The 20,503-nt window shown below is 49.6% G+C and overlaps 8 protein-coding genes across 8 annotated transcripts; 3 read left to right on the plus strand and 5 right to left on the minus strand.

The window, feature by feature from the left end:
* The first annotated feature begins 283 nt into the window (after positions 1-283).
* M431DRAFT_439872 (hypothetical protein) lies at positions 284-1,947 on the plus strand. The gene is made up of 4 exons (XM_024915190.1): positions 284-406; positions 542-677; positions 763-1,077; positions 1,283-1,947. Exons 1-4 carry the CDS (start codon positions 374-376, stop codon positions 1,810-1,812), a joined length of 1,014 nt encoding a protein of 337 aa, XP_024774923.1. The 5' UTR covers positions 284-373; the 3' UTR covers positions 1,813-1,947.
* Positions 1,948-2,081: 134 nt separating this feature from the next.
* Positions 2,082-5,282, minus strand: M431DRAFT_84638 (hypothetical protein; the record flags this gene model as incomplete). Its single annotated transcript, XM_024923455.1, has 2 exons — positions 2,082-5,045; positions 5,115-5,282. The coding sequence occupies 2 exons, from the start codon at positions 5,280-5,282 to the stop codon at positions 2,082-2,084; spliced, it is 3,132 nt and encodes a 1,043-aa protein (XP_024774924.1).
* A 631-nt stretch (positions 5,283-5,913) lies between these two features.
* Positions 5,914-7,398, plus strand: M431DRAFT_482373 (hypothetical protein; the record flags this gene model as incomplete). The annotated part of the gene is made up of 1 exon (XM_024916037.1): positions 5,914-7,398. One exon carries the CDS (start codon positions 5,914-5,916, stop codon positions 7,396-7,398), a length of 1,485 nt encoding a protein of 494 aa, XP_024774925.1.
* A 464-nt stretch (positions 7,399-7,862) lies between these two features.
* On the minus strand, positions 7,863-8,277 carry M431DRAFT_5813 (hypothetical protein; the record flags this gene model as incomplete). Its single annotated transcript, XM_024921516.1, has 2 exons — positions 7,863-8,065; positions 8,145-8,277. 2 exons carry the CDS (start codon positions 8,275-8,277, stop codon positions 7,863-7,865), a joined length of 336 nt encoding a protein of 111 aa, XP_024774926.1.
* M431DRAFT_508653 (hypothetical protein) lies at positions 8,145-9,084 on the minus strand. Its single transcript, XM_024919140.1, has one exon. The coding sequence runs from the start codon at positions 8,702-8,704 to the stop codon at positions 8,456-8,458; it is 249 nt and encodes an 82-aa protein (XP_024774927.1). The 5' UTR covers positions 8,705-9,084; the 3' UTR covers positions 8,145-8,455.
* On the minus strand, positions 8,972-10,311 carry M431DRAFT_508654 (hypothetical protein). Its single transcript, XM_024919141.1, has 2 exons — positions 9,889-10,311; positions 8,972-9,831 (listed from the first exon to the last, which is right to left on the minus strand). Exons 1-2 carry the CDS (start codon positions 10,084-10,086, stop codon positions 9,205-9,207), a joined length of 825 nt encoding a protein of 274 aa, XP_024774928.1. The 5' UTR covers positions 10,087-10,311; the 3' UTR covers positions 8,972-9,204.
* A 913-nt stretch (positions 10,312-11,224) lies between these two features.
* On the plus strand, positions 11,225-13,671 carry M431DRAFT_86335 (hypothetical protein; the record flags this gene model as incomplete). Its single annotated transcript, XM_024923663.1, has 6 exons — positions 11,225-11,299; positions 11,507-11,601; positions 11,671-12,333; positions 12,396-12,657; positions 12,715-13,186; positions 13,253-13,671. 6 exons carry the CDS (start codon positions 11,225-11,227, stop codon positions 13,669-13,671), a joined length of 1,986 nt encoding a protein of 661 aa, XP_024774929.1.
* A 4,539-nt stretch (positions 13,672-18,210) lies between these two features.
* M431DRAFT_85305 (hypothetical protein) lies at positions 18,211-19,707 on the minus strand (the record flags this gene model as incomplete). Its single annotated transcript, XM_024923537.1, has 3 exons — positions 18,211-19,134; positions 19,198-19,562; positions 19,623-19,707. 3 exons carry the CDS (start codon positions 19,705-19,707, stop codon positions 18,211-18,213), a joined length of 1,374 nt encoding a protein of 457 aa, XP_024774930.1.
* Positions 19,708-20,503: the final 796 nt, after the last annotated feature.

Below are 20,503 nucleotides of genomic sequence, written 5' to 3' on the forward strand. Positions count from 1 at the left end.
ATCATCACGTCGATCTCATAATTTAAAGAAATTCGGGGCATCCCCCATTATCGACGTCTCCAAATAAAGATGGAATTCGGAGCTGGGCGCTTTTCGGCAAAGAGCTGCCGGACTTGGAGATGCCTCGGCTCCCCCGCCGGACCGGTACCCCGGATTTATTTTTGGGCTGGGGGGAAGCTTACGGTACATTAAACGTCGCGTCTCCAATTCTTCTTGTCTGAGAGGCTTGGGACTTTTTTCTCTTATCATCAATTCTTACGGCTTACAGTACTTGGGTTCTGCTCATAGTATTTAGGTTTGGATCTTCCTTTTGGTAGGATTGTAATCAGCTGTTTCTTTTTTCTTTCTTTCTTCATCTTTCATCATTTTCAAGATGCGCGGCATTGAGATCCAGAAATATGTCAAGGTAAGGTGCCCAATCAACCAAACCGGCACTTCCTTTCCTTTCCTCCCCCCTTTTCTACCTACTATTAGTATCTAAGTCTCAAATCTCACTTTCCCCAAGCAAAGAAGCTGACAATGTGTTACTTTTGAATTGCAGAGCCCAGCGGAGCTCCAAGTGACGGAGCTGCCTGATCCCGTGCCCAAAGACGACGAGTATGTCATCGAAGTGCACGCCGCGGCAGCCAACTTTTTCGATATCCTGCAGGTTCAGGGACGTTATCAGAACCAGCCTCGTGAGTTTTTTTTTTTCATCTCTACAAAATCATCCAATAGTTCCCCTTGAAACAAAAGAGTCTGGCTGATCATATTTTCTTCCAGCCTTCCCATGGGTCGCCGGCGCCGAGTTCGCCGGCACCGTCGTGTCCACGCCGCGCAAGAGCCGGACCAAGCCGCGCTTCGCCGTGGGATCCCGCGTCTTTGGTGCCGCGCAGGGCGCCTTTGCGACGAAGCTGTGCACCAAGGAGGTGGCGCTGCTGCCGGTGCCCGAGGGCTGGTCGTTCCGGGACGCCGCGGGCCTGTTTGTGACGGCGCCGACGAGCTACGGCGCGCTGGTGGTGAGGGCGGGAATCAAGGCTGGTGATGTCGTGCTGGTGCATGCGGCGGCGGGAGGAGTTGGGCTTGCGGCTGTTCAGGGTGAGTTTTTTATGATTCTTTTTGTTGCGATGTGATGTGAGTGAGTTTGAGTGGGTGGTGGATGAGAGTGAGAGTTGCACCATGAGGCTCTCTCACCACTTACTTCAGCTCAACCCAACTCAACTCACACCACACAAACTCATATTACCACCACCATCACCACCACTACCACTTCTACCATCAACAAGCTAACACAAACAACAAGTCGCCAAAGCATTCGGCGCAACCGTCATCGCCACCGCCTCCACCCCCCGCAAACTCGAAATCGCCAAATCCTTCGGCGCCGACCACGCAATCTCCTACTCCGACCCAGACTGGCCCGCCAAAGTCAAAGCCCTGACCCCGAAATCCCGGGGCGTCGACATCGTCTACGACCCCGTCGGCCTCGTCGACAAGTCCACAAAGTGCACCGCCTGGAACGGCCGCATCCTCGTCGTCGGCTTCGCTGCCGGCGCTATCGAAAAGGTCGCCATGAACAAGGTTTTGTTGAAGAATATTTCGCTTGTGGGCATTCATTGGGGTGCTTATTCGATTCATGAGAGGGAGACGATTCCAAAGGTTTGGGAGGGGATTATGGGGTTGGTTAAGGAGGGAAAGATTAGGGGCACGGAGTATACGGATGAGGAGTTTGTTGGGCTGGATAGGGTCAAGGATGCGCTCTTGGCGCTGGGAGGGAGAGGAACTTGGGGTAAGGTCGTTATCAAGGTTCCTCAGGAGGGTAGCAGTCGATTGTAAAGGGGACAATTGGTGAATATATATGTAAAAAGGACACGATAGAAGACCAAATGTACCCCTTAATTCAGCATCACGTATGCTTCATGTCTTGACACTCCCTTATAGCAGCTGACAGTTCTAATAATATCTCTTTATGCCTCGCTCACGCAAATCGTGCAGGCTCGTCATCCAAGTCATATTCTCATTACAATGCCCAAGTCACGCGGCTACTCAATTGCTTCAATCGTAGCCCCCCTTCTTCCACCAGCCTTCAAAAAGCGCCCAATTCTTCACTGTGCACCCCCATTCATCAGCTTCTGGAAAGCGTCCATGACCTCCTTATCCACATTGATCGCCCAGTTCTCCTGGAAAACCGCCTCTCCTCCGATCCGTGCAACGACGTCGTGCAGCCTCACCTTGACAAAATGCAGCGCCTGCACACAGTGGACCGGATCCTTGTGCTGGCTCTGCTTCTCCAGAATCATCTTTGGGGTATCATACTCCTCCACTTCGATTTCCGGTCCCCAAACCAAACAGTCACTGCCGTTCACCTCGCTGCCGTCTTGAAGATCTATAATAATATTTGTCCACAAATCCAAAAAGTCTTGTAGCTTGCCCAGGACCAGCTCCTGCATTGGTGAACCAAGTTCCAGCAGACGCGTCAAGCCGAGGAGATAGAGCTTCTGGCGATCTATGTTATCCATCCGCGCTTGATATGTGAACCACCCTGCGGAGAGCCAGCTCCACACTTCCTCGACGTTCCCAACCGTGCCCAGCATCTGCACAAACAAGTTGGGTTCGGCTAGTATTAGGCGAGCAAGGATCGCAAAGTAGTCACCCTGCGTGACTGTGTTGAGCTTGCTTTGTCTTCTATTGGGCCCAGTGGTCTGGCTGGCCTCCCAGGCATCATGAAGATTGGCCATAATCTTGTTCATGAAGCCGGTCTCTACCATGTCTCTAACGATGACCGAGACTCCCTCGGCCCCTCCTAGTTCGGCAGCCGACCGGATGAGGAGTTCAATGCACACAGTACCCACGCGAACGTGCTCTCGGCTCTTGGAGTCTAGAGTGGTGCTTAACGCCATGAGTGTCGGCCGTCGAAGTCTGTCCTCTAGCATCGCCTGGGGTGCAATCAGGATGTAGGATTCAATGGCCGAGATTGCGAGGGACACAATCTCAGATTGATACTCTAGTAGTGGGAGTAGCAATTCCGCTAGGTTAACGAGCTCTGAGGCAAGTGGGGGATTGCTTTGCGTGAGGATGGAATTCCAGAGCTCCAGCGATTCGTCAATGAGGTTCAGGTGCAAGTCTGAGCCTGGCCTTGCCGCTTCCGCCAGCAAGGGAAGCATAGAGCCCTGGTAACGCTGAGATTCGGGACCCATGCTCATCACGAGCGCCGCGAAAATGGCAATCACAGCCTGTTTGATCATGTATTCTTCTGTCCCCGAGGCTTCCCACACCGAAGGCAGAGCAACCATGAGCTGGTCTCCAAACTGTCCCACCTGTTCCTCCATTCTTGTCACCAGGATTCGGATCGACTCAAGGATGGCTAGCTTAGTTTCGTCGCTCTCCACGTTCTGAATGAGCTCCGTAAGGTTCTTGAGAACATCCGAGGTGTACGGCAGAAATGCGTCGACGCTGAAGTCAATCTCGTCGGCGACCCACCTGAGCTGCCGTGCCGCCGTGATCCTCACTACAATGTCGTTTGTCTCATCGTTTGAATTGAGGAAATGCTGGAAAATTTGATACACAATAGGTCTGCTCTCTTCGCCTAACTTCACTGGCGCCCACAGACTGATCAGAATGGCAATACGTCGCCGAAGCACCTTGTAGAGACCGCCTTGCTGCTGGGCGTCGCTGACAATGGTCGAGGCCAATACTGCATCAAAGTCAAATGCACCGACCACGTGCGCCGCTGAGAGGCCCATGGCAGTGTATACCGCTTCCTTTGTAGCAATGTCTGCCTGAGGGGATTGCGCCGTCTCGAAATACGATAGCAGAGGAGGCACCAGAAGCGGCTTAAAGTTGGTGAGAAGATCTAAAAAGAGCTTTTCGGCGCATGGGCGGACTTCCCATTCGTATGCGTTGCCCTCGTGTTGCTCCTGTTGCTCCCAATCCTCCGGGTCCTCCTCCCAAGATTCGAGATCCGATCTACGGAAGACGAACAGGTGTGAAATGATGGTATTGACGATTTGGATGACCAGATCGTCTTTGAAGAGCTCCGTCCTGACAACATGCTTGGCGTCTTCTTGTTCAGCCTTTGTCTCTGGCGTCCGGTACTTGAACGTCTGCACTGGCTGGAAGGCAATTCTCACGCAGGCACGGAGGAGGAGCAGGCCTTTGAGGGCAAGTTTTTCCATTAGTGGCCCCTCCGTCTTTGCTTTGGCTCCTGCGTCACCGGAACCCTGACGAATGCCGCCAGACGAGACGAAGATTTCCGCAAACTTTGAAATGAGATCCCAGTATGCATTGACTAGGGATATTGAGTTGGGGAGGAAAGCAAAGCTAGCAGCAAAGTGCTCGGCTTGGTCGATGTGGAACTTGGCGAACTGAAGAAGGTGCTTTCCTACCAAGTCTTGATACGGCGGTGGCACAGCGGAGTCGTGGTTTACAAACCCCAGGAACAGGCCAAATTGGTTCTGAGACAGCGTCCAAAACTCACTTACAGAACTGTCGGCATGAGGACGCAGGTAGCCCACGCTGATAAGGCGGCGAAGCGTCTTCAGAGCGGAGAGACTGTTCATCATCGCCAGGTTGGCTTCGTCGCCGTTTCCGTGTCCAGTGTTTAAAAAGTTGATCCACGATGCCGATTTTTCAGAGTATATCTCGGATAGAATGTATACAATTTCTGGCGTGATGGATTGCAGCGCCGTTTGCGATTTCCTTAGCCGTGCGCTGCCCATCTCCTTGATGACCCGTAGCAACACTAGCAAGGTGCCGTAGAGATGATGTTGGTTGGCGTTTCGAGTGGATCGCAGGAGGCTGATGATATCAGGAAGGGCCTGCGGCCACTCTTCTGGATAATCGATCCGGACCACCTTGGCAATGACCAAGGCATTGTGCAGCGCAAGATGCCTCTCTTCCTCCTCGACAGATCCCTGGAGCAGTCGTGACCGTATCAGGTTCTTCTCCTCTGGGGAAATGCCCTGCTTTGCGCTCGCATATAGCCTCCAGTTCTTGTCAATGCCGTTTTTGATTTGTATAATGGCCAGGAATCGTATTTCGAGGGGGAGCGACTTGTCGAGGAACACGGACTGGAAGTGGCACAAAGATGTTAGCACGATGCACGCAGCATGGACAAATAGCAGCTGTAGAAGCCGTACCTGTAACGACGAGTAATAGCCGGCCTGTGACTCCCAGGTGGACAGCTGCTGGCCGGCAGCCTGTCGCTGGACATGGTCAGAGGACGAGGTTGCGGCGTGCAGCGTGCGGCAAAGCTCTTGCAGAGACAATGGAGCCGCGTCTCCTGGCACTTCGATTGCGAAACTCATGGTTGCTGCCAACGCCGTTCAAGACGGCTGTCAAGCTGTGGTTCGACGGCTGTGAGGCTCGAGATGTCAGATGCAGCTATGGGAGTGTCATGAATGGTGCTGAGCTCATCAAGGCGTGCTGCCGGTTGAAGATGCAGGAGGTTGTAGATGCTTGGTGATGGTGGGGCCGAGTTTGTAGCCCGTTGGCGCGGGAGTTGCTTGGAGGTGCTTGGAGGGGTAGCAAAAGACAGCACCAGGCAAAAGGATAAAGGCGAGGCTGCAACTCCCAATATTGCCTATTTGCTAGATTTTTGATCACATGGAAGCAAGAGTCTCATTGTAGGGAAAGATGAAAGAAAACAACAAATCCGAGAACACTTTTATTAATTAATTAATCAAGAGTCAATGTTCAGGCCTGAATTTCGAATGACACCCAAGCAGTACCTGCTCGGTGAATCACAGCCGAGAGACATTTACAGGCGCACTTACAGCAAAGACCCTTGGCCTCTTTAGCGCCCAGCCTGCCAAACTATGCCCCATAAAGCAAAAAAGCTCCCGCCACGACAAGGCTCGAAATCTCGACCAGCATCCATTCGTCTCGAAGCCACAACTCCAATTTCGCTCATCCAGCCAGGCCAATTGCGCCAATGCGATGATCCGCTCGCGCACATCACGGCTTGCCGCCGCTGCCCTCTCCAGGAGGCAGTGGACGTGCCCGGCATGCCTTTCCAAGCGCCAGTACTCCAAGCAGCCCGAGAAGCGCGAACCGCCCGATCATCGGAAGCTGGGCAACCAGCAAGAGCTCTTCATGACGTCCGTCTACAGCCCCGGCTCGCCCATTTTCTTGCCAAACGGCGCTCGCATATTCAACCGGCTGGTGGACTTTCTGCGGAAGCAGTACGTGCGCTATGGGTTCCAGGAGGTCATCACGCCGACGATATATAAAAAGTCGCTGTGGGCAAAGTCGGGACATCTGGAGAATTATGCAGAAGACATGTATTCTGTGACGGGCAATAAGAGGGCCTCGGACTTGGAGGGGGCCGCGGGGTGTTGCGGGACGGATCACGCCAAAGACGAAGCTGTGGTGGAAGAAGACGACGACTATGGGTTGAAACCCATGAACTGCCCGGGACACTGTCTCATCTTTGCATCCAAACTGCATAGTTACAGAGACCTGCCGGTCAGATACGCCGATTTCAGTCCCCTCCACCGGAATGAGATATCGGGCGCCTTGTCAGGACTGACCCGGGTGCGTCGCTTTCACCAAGATGACGGCCACATCTTTTGTAGACCAAGCCAGGTCGAGGGAGAGATTAAGAAGACTCTAGATTTTGTCAAGACGGTATATAGCGTGCTGCGTCTTGGGGTCAGCTACCGCTTGGCGTTGTCCACAAGGCCCAAGGATCATTACATTGGCACGGAAGAGGAGTGGGCGCGCGCAGAAGACAGCCTGAAACGAGCGCTGGACGCTTCAGGCATGGAATGGACAATAAATGAAGGCGATGGCGCCTTTTATGGCCCCAAGATCGATATTGTGCTCAAGGACTCGGAGGGGAAAGAACACCAGACGGCCACCATTCAGCTAGACTTTCAGCTACCCAAGCGGTTCGAGTTGGAGTATCAGGCACCGGCACCGGAGTACGAGGCCCGTGGCGAGACGACCGATGACCCGGACCTTCTTGCCCACTACGGCCCTGTTCGGCCGGTCATGATTCACCGTGCAGTTTTGGGATCTGTAGAACGGCTACTGGCGTTGTTGATCGAGAACTATGACGGGAAATGGCCCTTTTGGCTGAACCCGAGACAGGCCATCATATTGACGGTCAACACCTCAGACCCAGTTGTAGAGTGGGCTGATGAGGTGCGCAATATTCTCCTTGGCAACAAGAAGCTGCAGGCCGATGGGTTGCCGTCTCTCGAGAGTCTTTCAGGACAAACGGGCCTGGCTGTAGACATAGACACGACGGCGAGACCCCTGGGGACCAAGATTCGGGAGGCACACGCGAGTGGCTATGGCCTTGTCTTGGTGGTGGGCGAGCAAGATGCCAAGAATCAACAGGTCAGCCTGGGCAAGGAAAGGTTGAGTCCGTTTGAGACGCGCGATAGAATGCTTCGCATGGTAGATACATTTGAATGAACAACTCTCTCATCTATTATTCCCATCCAACCACGCCAGATAGTAACCTGTATCCTTCTAATATTTCCCCCCCGCCCCACGTTCAGAATGGGTATCACACGCCCGTTTCCAATCTTCAAAAAAACAATCGACCTGGCAGATATATGTTGATATTTTTATGATTCATCGTAACAGCACAAGCTGCATAAGCTGGCTGCAACGTGGATGATCCATGTAGTCTCATCATGCGCCGCTTGACCTACCGCCACGACTTCTTCTTTCTGCAGCGGTCATGGGGAGAATATGCTGGCTTCATGATGGCCTTTGCGGCCTCGTCTCGCTCGATCCTCGATTCTCACCCAAAAGCTGGGGCAATGCAAACATCAACCAGCCATTCACCGGCCGAGCCCTTGCCTTGACAATGGCGAAACCCTTTTCATCGGGTCAATTTCCGCCGTAGACGCTTCTTAACTTTAGAAGAACACTTACTTTTTATACTTGGGATCAACGCTACCGCCTGCCTGCTCGATACGCTCAATCAAGGCCTGCCTCTGCACAATCTGGTCGCGCATGTAGTCCACGGTGCGTTTCAGAACCAGTCCCTCGGAGCGACCTTGTCCCTCCAGACCTGGCACAAGCTCAGTGAGCCGATCGAAGCCCTCGCGAATGGCCTGACGACGCTTTTGTTCTATGGGGGGAGCGCGACGTTAGTCTTTTATTGGCACTCGCACGTGAGAAGAAACGCTTCCCCTCTCTCTCTCATTTACCTGATGCAATGTGGTTCTGCTTCTTCTCCTCTTCTGTGAGCCGCGGCTTGTCGTCTGCGTTTACTGCTTGCCCTGAGGGCGTGGCCTTGCTGGCGTCGCCAGAGCCGGAGGTTTGGCTTGGTGAGGATGACATTTTGCGCGGGTCATGTGTGATGCGATAAGCACATGTGAATGTGAATGCCAGCGATGACGGAACCGCAGCTCGAGAATCAATCGATGTGAATGAAGCACGACATATAAAAAACAAAGAAGAAGCAAAAAGAGATGTAGCACGGCGGCTTCAAATCGATTCGCCGCTTGGGGCCTTTATTCTAATCGACGTGTGGTACGATTTCTCCCGTCGAGTTGCGTTTTGAAATGTCATTGTTGAGATGAGGGATCACATGCGCGGCGCGTGCAATTAAAATTGGAAAAAAAGCCACCACGCCTGTTACAGCGCTAGGATTTGGAGCAAGGATCTTGCCCCAGATTCTCGGGGCCGAAGTGCCGGCCCCTGCGTCTAGCTTCCCCCAAAAGCGCCCTCTTTTCGATTCCATTTCCATGTTGTTTTGCTTCTTCATGGTGGTAGATCTGAGTGATTTCAACTCTATAGCAGCAATGATTTGTTAAGTCCCTTTTGATAAAAAATTCACCGTGATTCGAGAATTCTTTTGTCCCTTCTCGTTTCATAACTTGTCGTTACCCCTCGACGAGCTGCGCCCCATGCCAAGCACATGCAATTGCACGACCCTGAGACTCCCGATTCCGTACCCTGACGCCAATCACATGCTAAACACTTGCTGCCACTCCTCCGACAAGGAATACCAATGCAAATTCGAAGACTACCTGCCTCTTTTGCATCTAGTTCTCGTTGCAATTGGGATATACCGATTGAGTTATCGCCAATTTTGAGGCACGTCATCATTGTCTGATGCCCATGTAGCTCTATCAACGCTACAGATAGACTCGTTTTTCATCAAGTTGGGGCGTATTGTCACACAAAATACAAGTATGTGATGTTTATGGTTCATCCGAGCAACGCCTGGAGCCATCTCAATCTCATATCAACCCGCTAAACTCATCATTCTGAAGCCGAACCCTCGTCATCATAGTCATCCCGGTCCTGCTGGAAGATGACCTTTTCCGCTAATGTCAACGTCTTCTTTACAGGCAGTCCAATTACATTGTCCACGCTCCCTTCAATCTTTTCCACCAACAGCATTCCCGCAATGCCTTGGATTCCGTATCCACCAGCCTTGTCAACGCCCTCCCGAGTTTTGACATAGGCCTCAATGACGTCGTCCGGTAGCCCGTTGCCCTCCTCCCAAAAGTACACCTTGGTCTCCTCGGTGTGGCTTTGGATGTCGTAGCCCGGAGCTCTTGCGTCTTCTCGGGGGGCTAGTACAGAGACTGAAGTCAACACTCTGTGCATGCGTGTATCGCGCAGGTGCTTGAGCATTCGCACGTGCTCTGCTTCGCTCCGAGGCTTCTCTAGAATGCGCCCATCACGAGTGACAATAATGGTGTCTGCGGCAATGACTAGAGCAGGATCAGGGATAGACGCAAGGTGCGTCTCCAAAGTCTTGACGTAAACGTCGAGACACTTATTACGAGCGGTAGTTGAGACGTATTCCCAGGGGCCGTACGCCTTCTTGTCCAGGTCCTCAGGCTTGGTTGACGGAGTAATCTCCAAATTGGCGAGGCCCATCTAATTGCTGGTGTTACTTTAACCTTGCACTACCGTGTCATTCTCATGGTGCCATACCTGCTGCAGAAGCTGTTTCCTCCGCGGGGAGGCGGATGCTAGAATTACTCTATTTGAATTGAGGTGCTTGATAATGGGGAGATCCAGGGGCTGCAGCGGCCGGCGCATAGATCCGGCTCTGGGACGCCCGGCTGGAGGCGCCGCTTGCCCGGAGGCAGCATCTAAGGGAGCATCGCCCGGAGCTGTGGCGGCTGACATGGCGAGAGGAATTGGGAGATGGAGGATTGAGGAGATGAGATGAGATGAGATGATCGGCTGTACACGGACTGCTACGGAAGATTGAGGCAGCAAGGCGGTATAGCTTTTAAGGAGCCCAAGTCGCCATTGATGGTGGGGTTCTGCAGTTTGACCCCACCGTGCATTGATTGACGTTTTATTTGTCTGTGTGATGAGATGAGATGCGAAAGCAAGAAGAAGAAGGATTGAAGAATTGTTCGTCCGTAATGGAAGAGATAAAGCGTGTTTCCGGCATGCCAAGTCAAACCTTGATTGCATTATATAATCCGGTGTACAGAAGACTTTGGCGGTTGCTCAAGGCTTGATCCTTTAGTACAAATTGGTACCTATATCGACTGTGGTGAGCCACGCCTCCGTGGAGCTGTGACATGGAAGCTTCCTAGAGCCCGAAACCAATTTGTTATAGCAGCTGGATGTGGTGCTTTATCTAATTTATGTACGGGGTAAGTAAATTGTACTTCACATGGATGCCTCACATTAGCTTGACTCTATTTACACAAAAGTACTTATTGTAAAGTGACAAAGACACAATACAATTGCTTTTATTGTTCTTTCAACAGTGTAACGCAATGTATGTAGAGCACAGCTGACAGCCGCAGCTGAAGGGCCAAATTCTTTGCCTTAGGCTGCCGCCTCATGGCCGAATCGGGCCTAGTCCCAGCCGCGGTACCTGGCAATTTGTTACTTTTCAAGGTACCGTTCGTCGCACTCAACTCCCTGTTCCCGCGCCCTGAAGGGAAAAAGCCAAACCCTTCGGACTAACGACTCAGCATCGCATCTGCGTCTCGTATCCGCGAACAGCGCAAACAAGCGTCGATATTCTTATTCTTAGCAGTCAGCCAGGCATCTCCAGAAGCGCGGTAAATATCACAGCATTGAAGCCACCGCCGCTCCGTAGCAAAGCAGCAATAGCGCGCGCCGCCGCCCACTGAAAAAAAAGCATCCATCAACACGCGTCATTCCACGCTGGCGATAGTTGTCGCCAGGCCGTGGTTTGCGACACGGGACTCAAGAAGCCATTGAGCCCCCACGACTGCGCAGGAGGTCCCTCGCGGCGGACGGGAATGCGCCTGCGGTAACGCTCACCATCCAGACCAAGATGGAGGCCAAGCGAAAGGCGAATGGAGGAGCAGCGGATGCGGAGGACCGCCAGGCCAAGCGGCGCAGAGTAGCTGTGAGTAACGGCCCAGCCTGATTCTATACTCGAGACTCTACCCTCTATGCATGTGTCTCGACGAATTTTTTTTCTTTACCATGCGGCAAAGGAGCTGCGTGCGCCTGCATTGTTCGATTGCGTGCATTCTACACGCCCTGCTGAAGCTCTCTTACACACTTGCATATCGCAGATCATCTCCGCGCTAACACCACCATCTCCGTACAGCAAGGTTTCGATCTTTCCAAGGGCGAGTCTCGCGAATCAACCACTGCGCACGGATTGGTGTTCCTCGAGCAGATCCGTCGAACAGCTGATAAAAGGTACGCTGCCATTGCTTCTGATCTTTGTTTTCCCCTCACAATGAGTCCTCGCTAACTGTAGCTCGAAAGTGGTCGTCTCGTCGCAACATACTTTGAGACGCTCGTTCCACGAGAAAGCAACCCCGACTACTACAAGAAGACGCGATTGCCGATTTCCCTCGAAACCATCGAACAAAAGCTTATCGATGGCGAGTTCAAGAGCCTCGCAGAGCTGGAAAGCTACTTCAAAAGGATGATTGCCAACGCAAAAGACTATTATTCTAGAGGATCGCAAGTTTTTGATGATGCTGAGCGCGTTCGCAAAGCACTGAGTAACTACATGACCAAGACGAACCCTGCATACAGCAACCGCTCTTACCAAGCTGTGCCTACCCCGCTGCCGCCGGAAAATGACGATGAAGAGGAAGGGAATGATGAAGAGGAGGAAGAAGAAGAGGGGGAAGAAGATGCCGAGGGCGAGGATGCCGAAGCTGACGAAGATGCCGAGGGAGAAGATGAAGATGCCGAAGGCGAGGAGGAGCCTGAAGAAGATGAAGAGCCCAGATCGAGACGAAAAGCCATTATACTCAAGCGAAGCCGTACGCGCAGGAGTTCGAATAACGAAAGCTCTCGAGCTCGATCACCGCCAAGTCGTCCCGATCACCAATACGAAAATGTACCATACAAGGGTCTTACATTTCAACAAGCTCAGGAAAAAATTGTCGAAGAACTTTTGCGACACCAGGAACCAGAGTGCGTGAAACCAACCCAGCCCGGCCAAGCCTGAGATTTTTATTGACGTGGACCATTTTCAGATATGACGATGCCTATTTTGAGCCCTTTATCAATCTTCCTCCTCGAGCTTTGAGAGATTACTACAAGGTCATTACCGATCCTCTGTCCATCAAGAAGCTGCAGAAGATGGTCAAAGGCGTGCAAGGGCGAAATGACGCTACGGGAGTCAGCGAGTTCAAGAGCTGGAGTGCTTTTGAAGAGAAAACAAAGCTCCTCTGGACCAATGCCTATTTCTACAACGAAGAGGGCAGTGACATCTATGTTCTGGCGCAAGAGCTCGAGGTAAGTTGCGTACGATTTCATACTTCAAATGCTACCCACATCTTACAATGCGGTTAGAAATTTTTCTACGCCCAGCTCAAAAAGGCACAAGCAGCTGTCTCGGAGCCATCACAGCCGAAAATCAAGCTCAAGGTCGGGCAAGGATCCGAGACCCCTGGTTCGTCCAAGAAGATTACCATCCACGTTGGTGGGCGTGACAGCTCCGTAGCATCGCCAGCACCTCAGGTAGCCCCATCCTCAGAGACCAATGGCAATGTCAACGGCGCCGGGCAGCTCTCGGCCAACCTCGAAGCTCCTCGCAGTGTCTCGGCGTCTGCGCCGTCGCCAACGCCCTCATCCCAGGTAGGGTTGGGGCTGAAGGTGGAAGATGGCATTCGGGCATCCCCAGCAGTTGGTAACATGCCAGTTGGTGCCCCAGGACAGCCTGCCGTGCGGCCTCCTATTCCCACGATTACATCTCTGCCATTCCAGACGAACCCGCTCGTTAATGGATATGCGGATCAGAGGAGATTCCGCCCTGCCAGCAAAGGTATGCGCAAAGTTCATGATCATGTCGAGGCCGCTGTTTGATAGGACTTGCTAACTCTGAATCTAGGAATCGACAGTGCGCTGATTGAACAATTGCGGATTCAAACACATCCTAGTATTCCAAATGAGCGCCCTACGCTGCTCACCATCTTGCCCAATGCAAAGGAGATGCAACAATCGGCAACCATCAACCTGCCGCCAACGCAGACTCGCATCTGGATCGTCGTGACGCTGCCAACTTTTTTGCAAGATCGTCAGTATAGCCTCTGGACTCTGGTGGACAAGCAGCCTTGGAAACAGTTGATGCAGCCCATCCCCAACCAAACACATCATGAGCGAGCCTTTGATGTTATGCTGCACCCTGGCCTCAATGTCATTGAAACTCATCTCATTGCCGCGATTCCCCGACATGAGCGAGAGCCAGGCGGACCAGAGGTGGAATTGGAAGTCTTTACAGTCTTGATTAACGTGTCACGCCCTTACTAGACGCAATAAATCTTTGGTAAGCGGGCATCCTTCTAGAAAAGGCATGGTTGTCTGGTTCTGCTCCAAGTTCTTTGGGGAAATGTTCGGACGAACTCGGCACCCCCCTTGCAACAAAGAAGGATCAAAATGGGAGGAGGTAGATGCGGGATTCCGCACGCTCCGCAATGACTTGTTACTAGGAATCGGGAGAGTTTGGTTGCAGTAGGAGTTATCAGGTAGCGACTCGACAAAATCGGGACTTTGGGTGGAGCCCCTGACTGGGTCTGAATCTATTTTCTTTTACTAGTATTTCTTTTTTTCTTTTGCCCCTCGTTTTTTTCTATTTATTTTTTTAATCATCTCGGCCGAGCGCAGACATGGACCGGGATTCAAGACCGTATTGCCGCTTGCCGCGTCATGAGCCGTCGGGACAAGGCGTGGCATTGTACCGTCCACTTGGAACATGTGGGATGCTATGCTCGTTCTGTTCCTCGTATACTCGTATCCCAGTTTCGTGTTAGTTTGGGTAGCACAATTTTGGTGTTGCTGGGCAAGCAAGATAGGCAGAGTTGTCGTGCTGTCCTAGGATTTCGGGCAGCGAGAGCCGGTAGGTACTTACTATATTCTTAGCGGAGAAGATGAGAACATGATGTTATTGATGCTTTTTCCTCATTCCGTGTCCGACAGGGCTGAGACCCTGAAAATGACTGTCCATGTACACAGATTCGTCTTCCAACCCCTGCTTTTGTGTGCCCAAACTAAAGAATAATATTTATTATTAATCACCCATTCAAATATTCATTTTCCATTATCATCGTTGGAACGCGCTAGCAGTAGACACACACAGCGCCTGGTCACTTTTTAGGAGATTGTGACACGGAAAAATTTGAGCCATCCATAGGTGCAAAATATGGCAGCCTAGATGCTTAGCTTAGTACAATCACAGGCCCATGTAAGTTGCCAAGTTAGCTAGAAAACACTTCCCCTGCTGCTAAGCCCTGCAGATAGCCGCTCGGGACTCCGTGTGGATTGCCACTCTGTTTGTGTAGTACTAAGTAGCTGAGGCCTCTTTTCGGACATTCGTATCTTGGTTTCGGCCATAAGGGGGATGAAGCATCGGGGATAGAAGACAATGCAGGCGCAGTTAAACGCGACGCGTGTAAAGTACCTACTAATGTACATGGAAGAATGGTCAGTTTTTTTTTCTCTTTAATTTATTTTAGTTTTGAATTAATCGATAAAATGGATAAAATGGAATTTCTGGGCTTTTTATAATGGATATGTAATGATTACTTTTGTTGAAAGTAGGGTTATCCACTCATGCGACTTCGTATTTTGGAGGTGAACCGAGCCATGTTGGACCCCTGTGGTGTCCTATTCTTGACATATCTTTTACTGATTATCAGGCGGATATGATCAACAGATAATTTAAATACGGGTTAATCAGGTTGGGTGGTCGTGGGCGATAGAAGGGGTGGTTGGGCAAGTGTATTCGAAGACTTGAAGGAGTGGGTAGTTTTAGCAATGACAATTTGATTAGTGAAGAATCAAAGAGTATGTATGTAATCTGACTAAATTCTCTGCATCTTCAACAGCAACACAGCTGTCTGTGTAAGTCAATCGACCTAAAGAAGCGAGAAAGAAGATTGTGTCTGCCTGCCACCGGACCGGAAATACAAGACACTTTCCCTTGAGCGGCAGGAGCGGCAGGAAGCGGAAAGTGGACACCAATCAATCAACTTAAGACTACATCACGCCCTATGCTTAGCTTTAAAGTGTCCGATCACGATATTGTGTGGCAACTATTGGTGGATATATAATGCGTCTGCCTAGCCGCTAGAGGTCGAGAATGTGTATGAGGTTCCGGTGGCTTAGAGACGTCGTCTGAGTTTACGAGATAAGTTAGATCGTCGTGGCTTTCCTCATGATTGATAGCTTGCTGCTATTGACCGCCTCCCCCTTTTCTTTCACTAGGGACAGAATATAAGTGTTCGAAAATGGGGTAACAGAAAATTCATATAAGAATCCTTGCCAGTCACTCATATTGTCTTCTCAATTCAAAGGTAGGCGTTTGATAAGGTTTATATACATGTGATCAAGAATAGTTCATCGTATCAATTTCTCTAAGCATCTGATTCTCCGAGGAGTTAGTTATTTGGGTAGACGATAGTGTTTGGTGGTGTGTACTAGACTAGCCTCAAGACATGAACAAGGAAAGATATGGATAAAGATAGTTTATCTCTTTCATTATCTCTCTTTTATTACTTCTTTTTATCTTTTTTTCATTTATCATTTTATTTATTATTGTTGCTTCATTATTCTGTTCAATAGTTTCAGGGGTTGGATGGTGCGCCATGTAACAACATCGTAAACGCATTCATGTCATAGGTCGCTTCGTAAACAGACGCATATTGACTGTAGATCTGGACTCAAGGGCTTACTTGATTATAGCTAAGCACTAGCGTAAGCACGCTTGATCCTTTTGACCGGTTCAGTTGGTTGGCCAGTTTGACCGACCAGCTTGACCGGCTAGTGGTGATGTCTACCGTAGACAGGGCCAGAAGCGAGTTCCTGATTTAGGTAACACTATATAAGCGAGTTCATGTACGCACACTCCGAATTAGTTGTATGTAATAGACAATGATTAACATGTGACATACACTCTCTTCTATACCTGCATAACACTAATTCATTCATCCGCCTTTCGATAATCCGAGAGATATATATCACTTCGGGAACGTGTATAAAAAAAAAAAAAAAGCACACCTTTAATCAACGTATTGGTATATCTTTCTTCTCTCGGCGACACAGAGCAAATAGTTCTCGTAGTTTCTCGAGACACAGCCTTTATTCCAAGCTTATTCACAACGCCCTGGCAACTCTGCGTCCTGAAAATCGTAGAATAGTGGACCAGTCGCCAAGAACTACTAGAAACTGCAAATGATACTCCGTAATTCAAACTATAATCTTACTGGCTTGTAAAAATCTACTGCGACGTTTTGTACAAGTCCGCTTATCAATCAATGTGGTCGGATGAAAAGGGAAATTCTTGTCATCACCCTGATGAATTAAAGCCGAGCTCTTATTATAGCTCTTCTCAATCGGGACTGCAGTGGAGCTCCTGTTGGATGATTCAGATGCAGGTAAATGCTTACGTTATGTTATTTAAATATCAGCTCAGTCGCCTAATTCACTTCCTGCTGTTGAACTACAATGGCATATAATAACTGGTGCTTTATGATAAACTAGATCGGTAAGAATTGAGGTAATGGCATGAAGCGCACATTAGTAATATCGCTTGGTCAGACACCTTACGTCAGAAACAAAGTCTGGTGCAACATTTGTCATTGGTCCCATAGTGAGTAATCGTGGTTCCGCAGAGATGCCGCTGTTGACATTGAACTGGTAGCGGACTCATGAGTATTTCATTATGATTATTACCCCGAGAGTCTTCCAATTATGCTCAAATGCAGCAGGTATTCGGAATAGACATGCCAAATCTGAGAGTTATATCAGCTGGCTTAAGTTAGCCTGCATAGACATGGTTCATGAATATGTAGTTTTGTTTAGTCAACCCCTGCTAATAACCTGTACTCCTACGGCGTCACGTACTATTCGCTGTATATGCATTGAAGGTATCGGGTTTTCAGGGCACTCGTTGAATAAATTCTATGTACAAGCTATGCTCTTAAACAGAGTGTGTGCATAGCATGAGATGTTAAACAAAGTGGCCGTACTATCAGTGCGGGAATGAGCTGGGTGGGAAGCATCTGGGTTACCACACATCCTAACCTTTGCATACCGTAATCCGGCAAAAAAAGCCATTACGAGCTGGGGGTGTAATCAACCTCTAATATATACTCTATGACAATCATGATCTAGTCTCTCTGCCATTGAGTCTATATGTCTAGAGCGATTACATGAGAACTGGTGCGCAGCTCTCGAGCCTTTTCTAGTATACAAATGCAGAGCAATCTATGCTCAATGACAATTTGGCAAATGATCAGGGTAACTAGAGTGATTAATAAAGCAATTTTAAGTCATTCAACACTAGAGACAAACCGAAAGATTTACAAGCAAGACACAATTAAAGGCTTGGAATTAGACGTCAAATGTATTAGGGTAGCTCATATTTGTTCTACGCTTCTCCTTTGCTAGATATGGTCCCTGCGCTGATCATTCAGTGGGCTTATGTGCCGGCAGCCGCAAAACCTCGGAATGTAACGATGCCTGTCAAGGGAGTGTCCGATTCAGATCTGATGTTCCCTTTTGGAAACTTAAGCCAAGGTTAACATTTGTACATGATTTCACATTTACTAATCAAGAATCTTTCCAATAGGTCACGCATGCACTCTAATGAGCTATGTCACATTATCTATCCGTTCTATCTAAATGTAGTTCTAGTTGTATCATTTTCGTAAATGAGATGACCAATGCTGAATAGATCTTAATTTTGTCACTAGGTAAGGTAGAGTAATCTATTCTACAAAGCGAACCCAGACTTACAAGAAAATCTCTAGCAATACCGAGATGCCGAGATCAAGGATACAGAGAGATTTCCTAGAAGACAAAGATTTCGTCGCTCATCTTTGCACTTGCGCCAGGCTGCTTGTACCCCAGGCTTACCAGCGACTTATTGGCTGCGGTAACCATTCCAGGTGGTCCACAGATCATAATCCTGCTTCCCTCCTCGCTCGAAGAAGGAAACATATCAGCCATCATGTCCTTCGTCACATAGCCAGACCCAAATTTCCACTCAGAAGAATGGTTCTCAAGTACATAGTATACTTTGAAGATTTTTGGGTATCGCCTAGCAAAGGTATCCAGCTCCTCCCTGAGAAGGATATCCTGCTCTGTCCGGTTGGCGTAGATGAGGCTGATCTCCGTGGTATCACGGTCACTTTCGCAGACGGCCCGGATAATCTGGAACATAGGTGTAATCCCCGTGCCGCCAGCTACCATGCCCATCTTCTTGCATAATTGCCGAGAGTATCGCATCGCTCCCTTGGGACCTCTGAAGTGAACCTCATCGCCAATGTTTAGGTTGGCCAAGTAGCCATTTGTCATTTTACCGTTGGGGTAGACCTTGATGAGGAGCTCCAAGATGCCCTTGTCGGCGTTATTCGACGTTGGAGTATAAGATCGCGTTATAGTTTCTCCGTCAATAACTGCGGTAGTGGCCACATGTTGACCTGTTGGCAAACCAAGTATGGGATGCGAAGAGGGCAAGGTGAATGTCAGACGGTATACGTTTGGCGACACCAACTCTTTTTTGGCTAGTGGAATCGCAGATGCAGCTGCCTCCGAGTCTAGCCATCCCCTTTGCTGTAGAAGATTGAACTCAGGGGCCTTTGGTACCTTGAAATGGTAGGGATATCTTGGCGAGTCTAGGGAAACGACAATCTGGAGCAGCCTACGAGCAATCAGAGTATGGACTGATGCCAGAACACCGGCTCCAACTAGCATTCCCATTAAAAAGCCAGGCTTTGAAGAGGTGGAAGTAACAACAGTGTCAGAAGAGACAGCCCATTTCGGCGCAAATGTGACTAGATTCTTGCCAAGTGAAGAGGCTTTAGACATTATATCACGATCCACGCCGGACGTAGTAAGACCGTAGTACAAGGCAGCGGTACCAAGTGAAACTATGGTGTACTTGGCGGTGTCAGACGTGATCTTCTCTGTAGATGGCGAGGTATTGCTTTTCGCAGTCGTTGTTGGTTTGGCGAGTGCTATTCTCGCTTTCCTTTTCTTGTATCCCTTGAGTTTGCCTATTCGTAGTGGCACCATTAGGTCGAATGCATCGTCTGAGTGGCCGGCATTGTCGAAAGCCTCGCTAGCATTGGTGCCAGCAGCCTCTATGAGCACATCAACGCCACCCGGGTGGCTCTGTATATACTTCGTCACATCATAGACTATGGAAGAATGTTAGCTAGCTCTTATAGAGACCAAGGAGAGTTGTTGGTCCGTCTCACCTTCTCCATGAATCACCATCCACGCATCTCCCGCGCTGTTGTGCAGCTCAATTTCCTTCTGGGAGTATTCCACAGCCTCTGCCATAATGATGGATAGACGTCGTATGGAAAAAATGCAAGATGGAAAGAAGCCGAAGTTAATACGTTGCCAGAATGGGTGGTGGTGGCTTCTTAAACCGCTGGATAGAAATGTTGGATTATATCGGCCAGGACCCCTAATTACAGAAGTTTATAGACATATGTTATAATGAAGTTGGTAAAGTCATCATTCGCTGACCGAAATTGACATGGCCTAACTCATTGCCATGTGGCTTCTTTCTTTGTTTAGAGCATTGCCGCGAAATATCACGCAACATGGTCCATTCACTCTGATTTAACTCTGTTCTAGGGAGGCCATACACCGGAAATCTTGAAAACACACCCATCTACACAGTCTTAAAACCGACCCGACTCTCTTGAGGCCGATTCATGTACAAGTTCCTCGGAACAATTTCTCGTTTTTGACTCGAAGTGTGTGGGGGATCAGTGATCAACGCCATCAAAAGCCACTGCCGTTATATCGACCCTTTTAGCGGCGGTACAGGCCGCTAAATATGTCCGAGATTCGATGCGAGTTTTATTTCCCAAAAGGGATAATAAGGGGGTCTTGAGACTGTATACATTACATACTCCCACCTATCTGGAGGTGGCCGAAACCGAGGTCAGTACATCAGTAATTATAAATTATACGATTCCCTGTAGGGCGCACAAAACCTGACTGCAAAACCCGAGGTATACCATGTTTCAGGTAATTTTCTACTAGATGATCAGATTCCGAGGACATAATGCTGTAAATCGGCTGCCGGCTCAGAGTTACCCGAATCATGATTAATACTATTGCC

The sequence above is a fragment of the Trichoderma harzianum genome, assembly GCF_003025095.1.
Source record: "Trichoderma harzianum CBS 226.95 unplaced genomic scaffold M431scaffold_6, whole genome shotgun sequence".
Classification (NCBI taxonomy): Eukaryota; Fungi; Ascomycota; class Sordariomycetes; order Hypocreales; family Hypocreaceae; genus Trichoderma; species Trichoderma harzianum.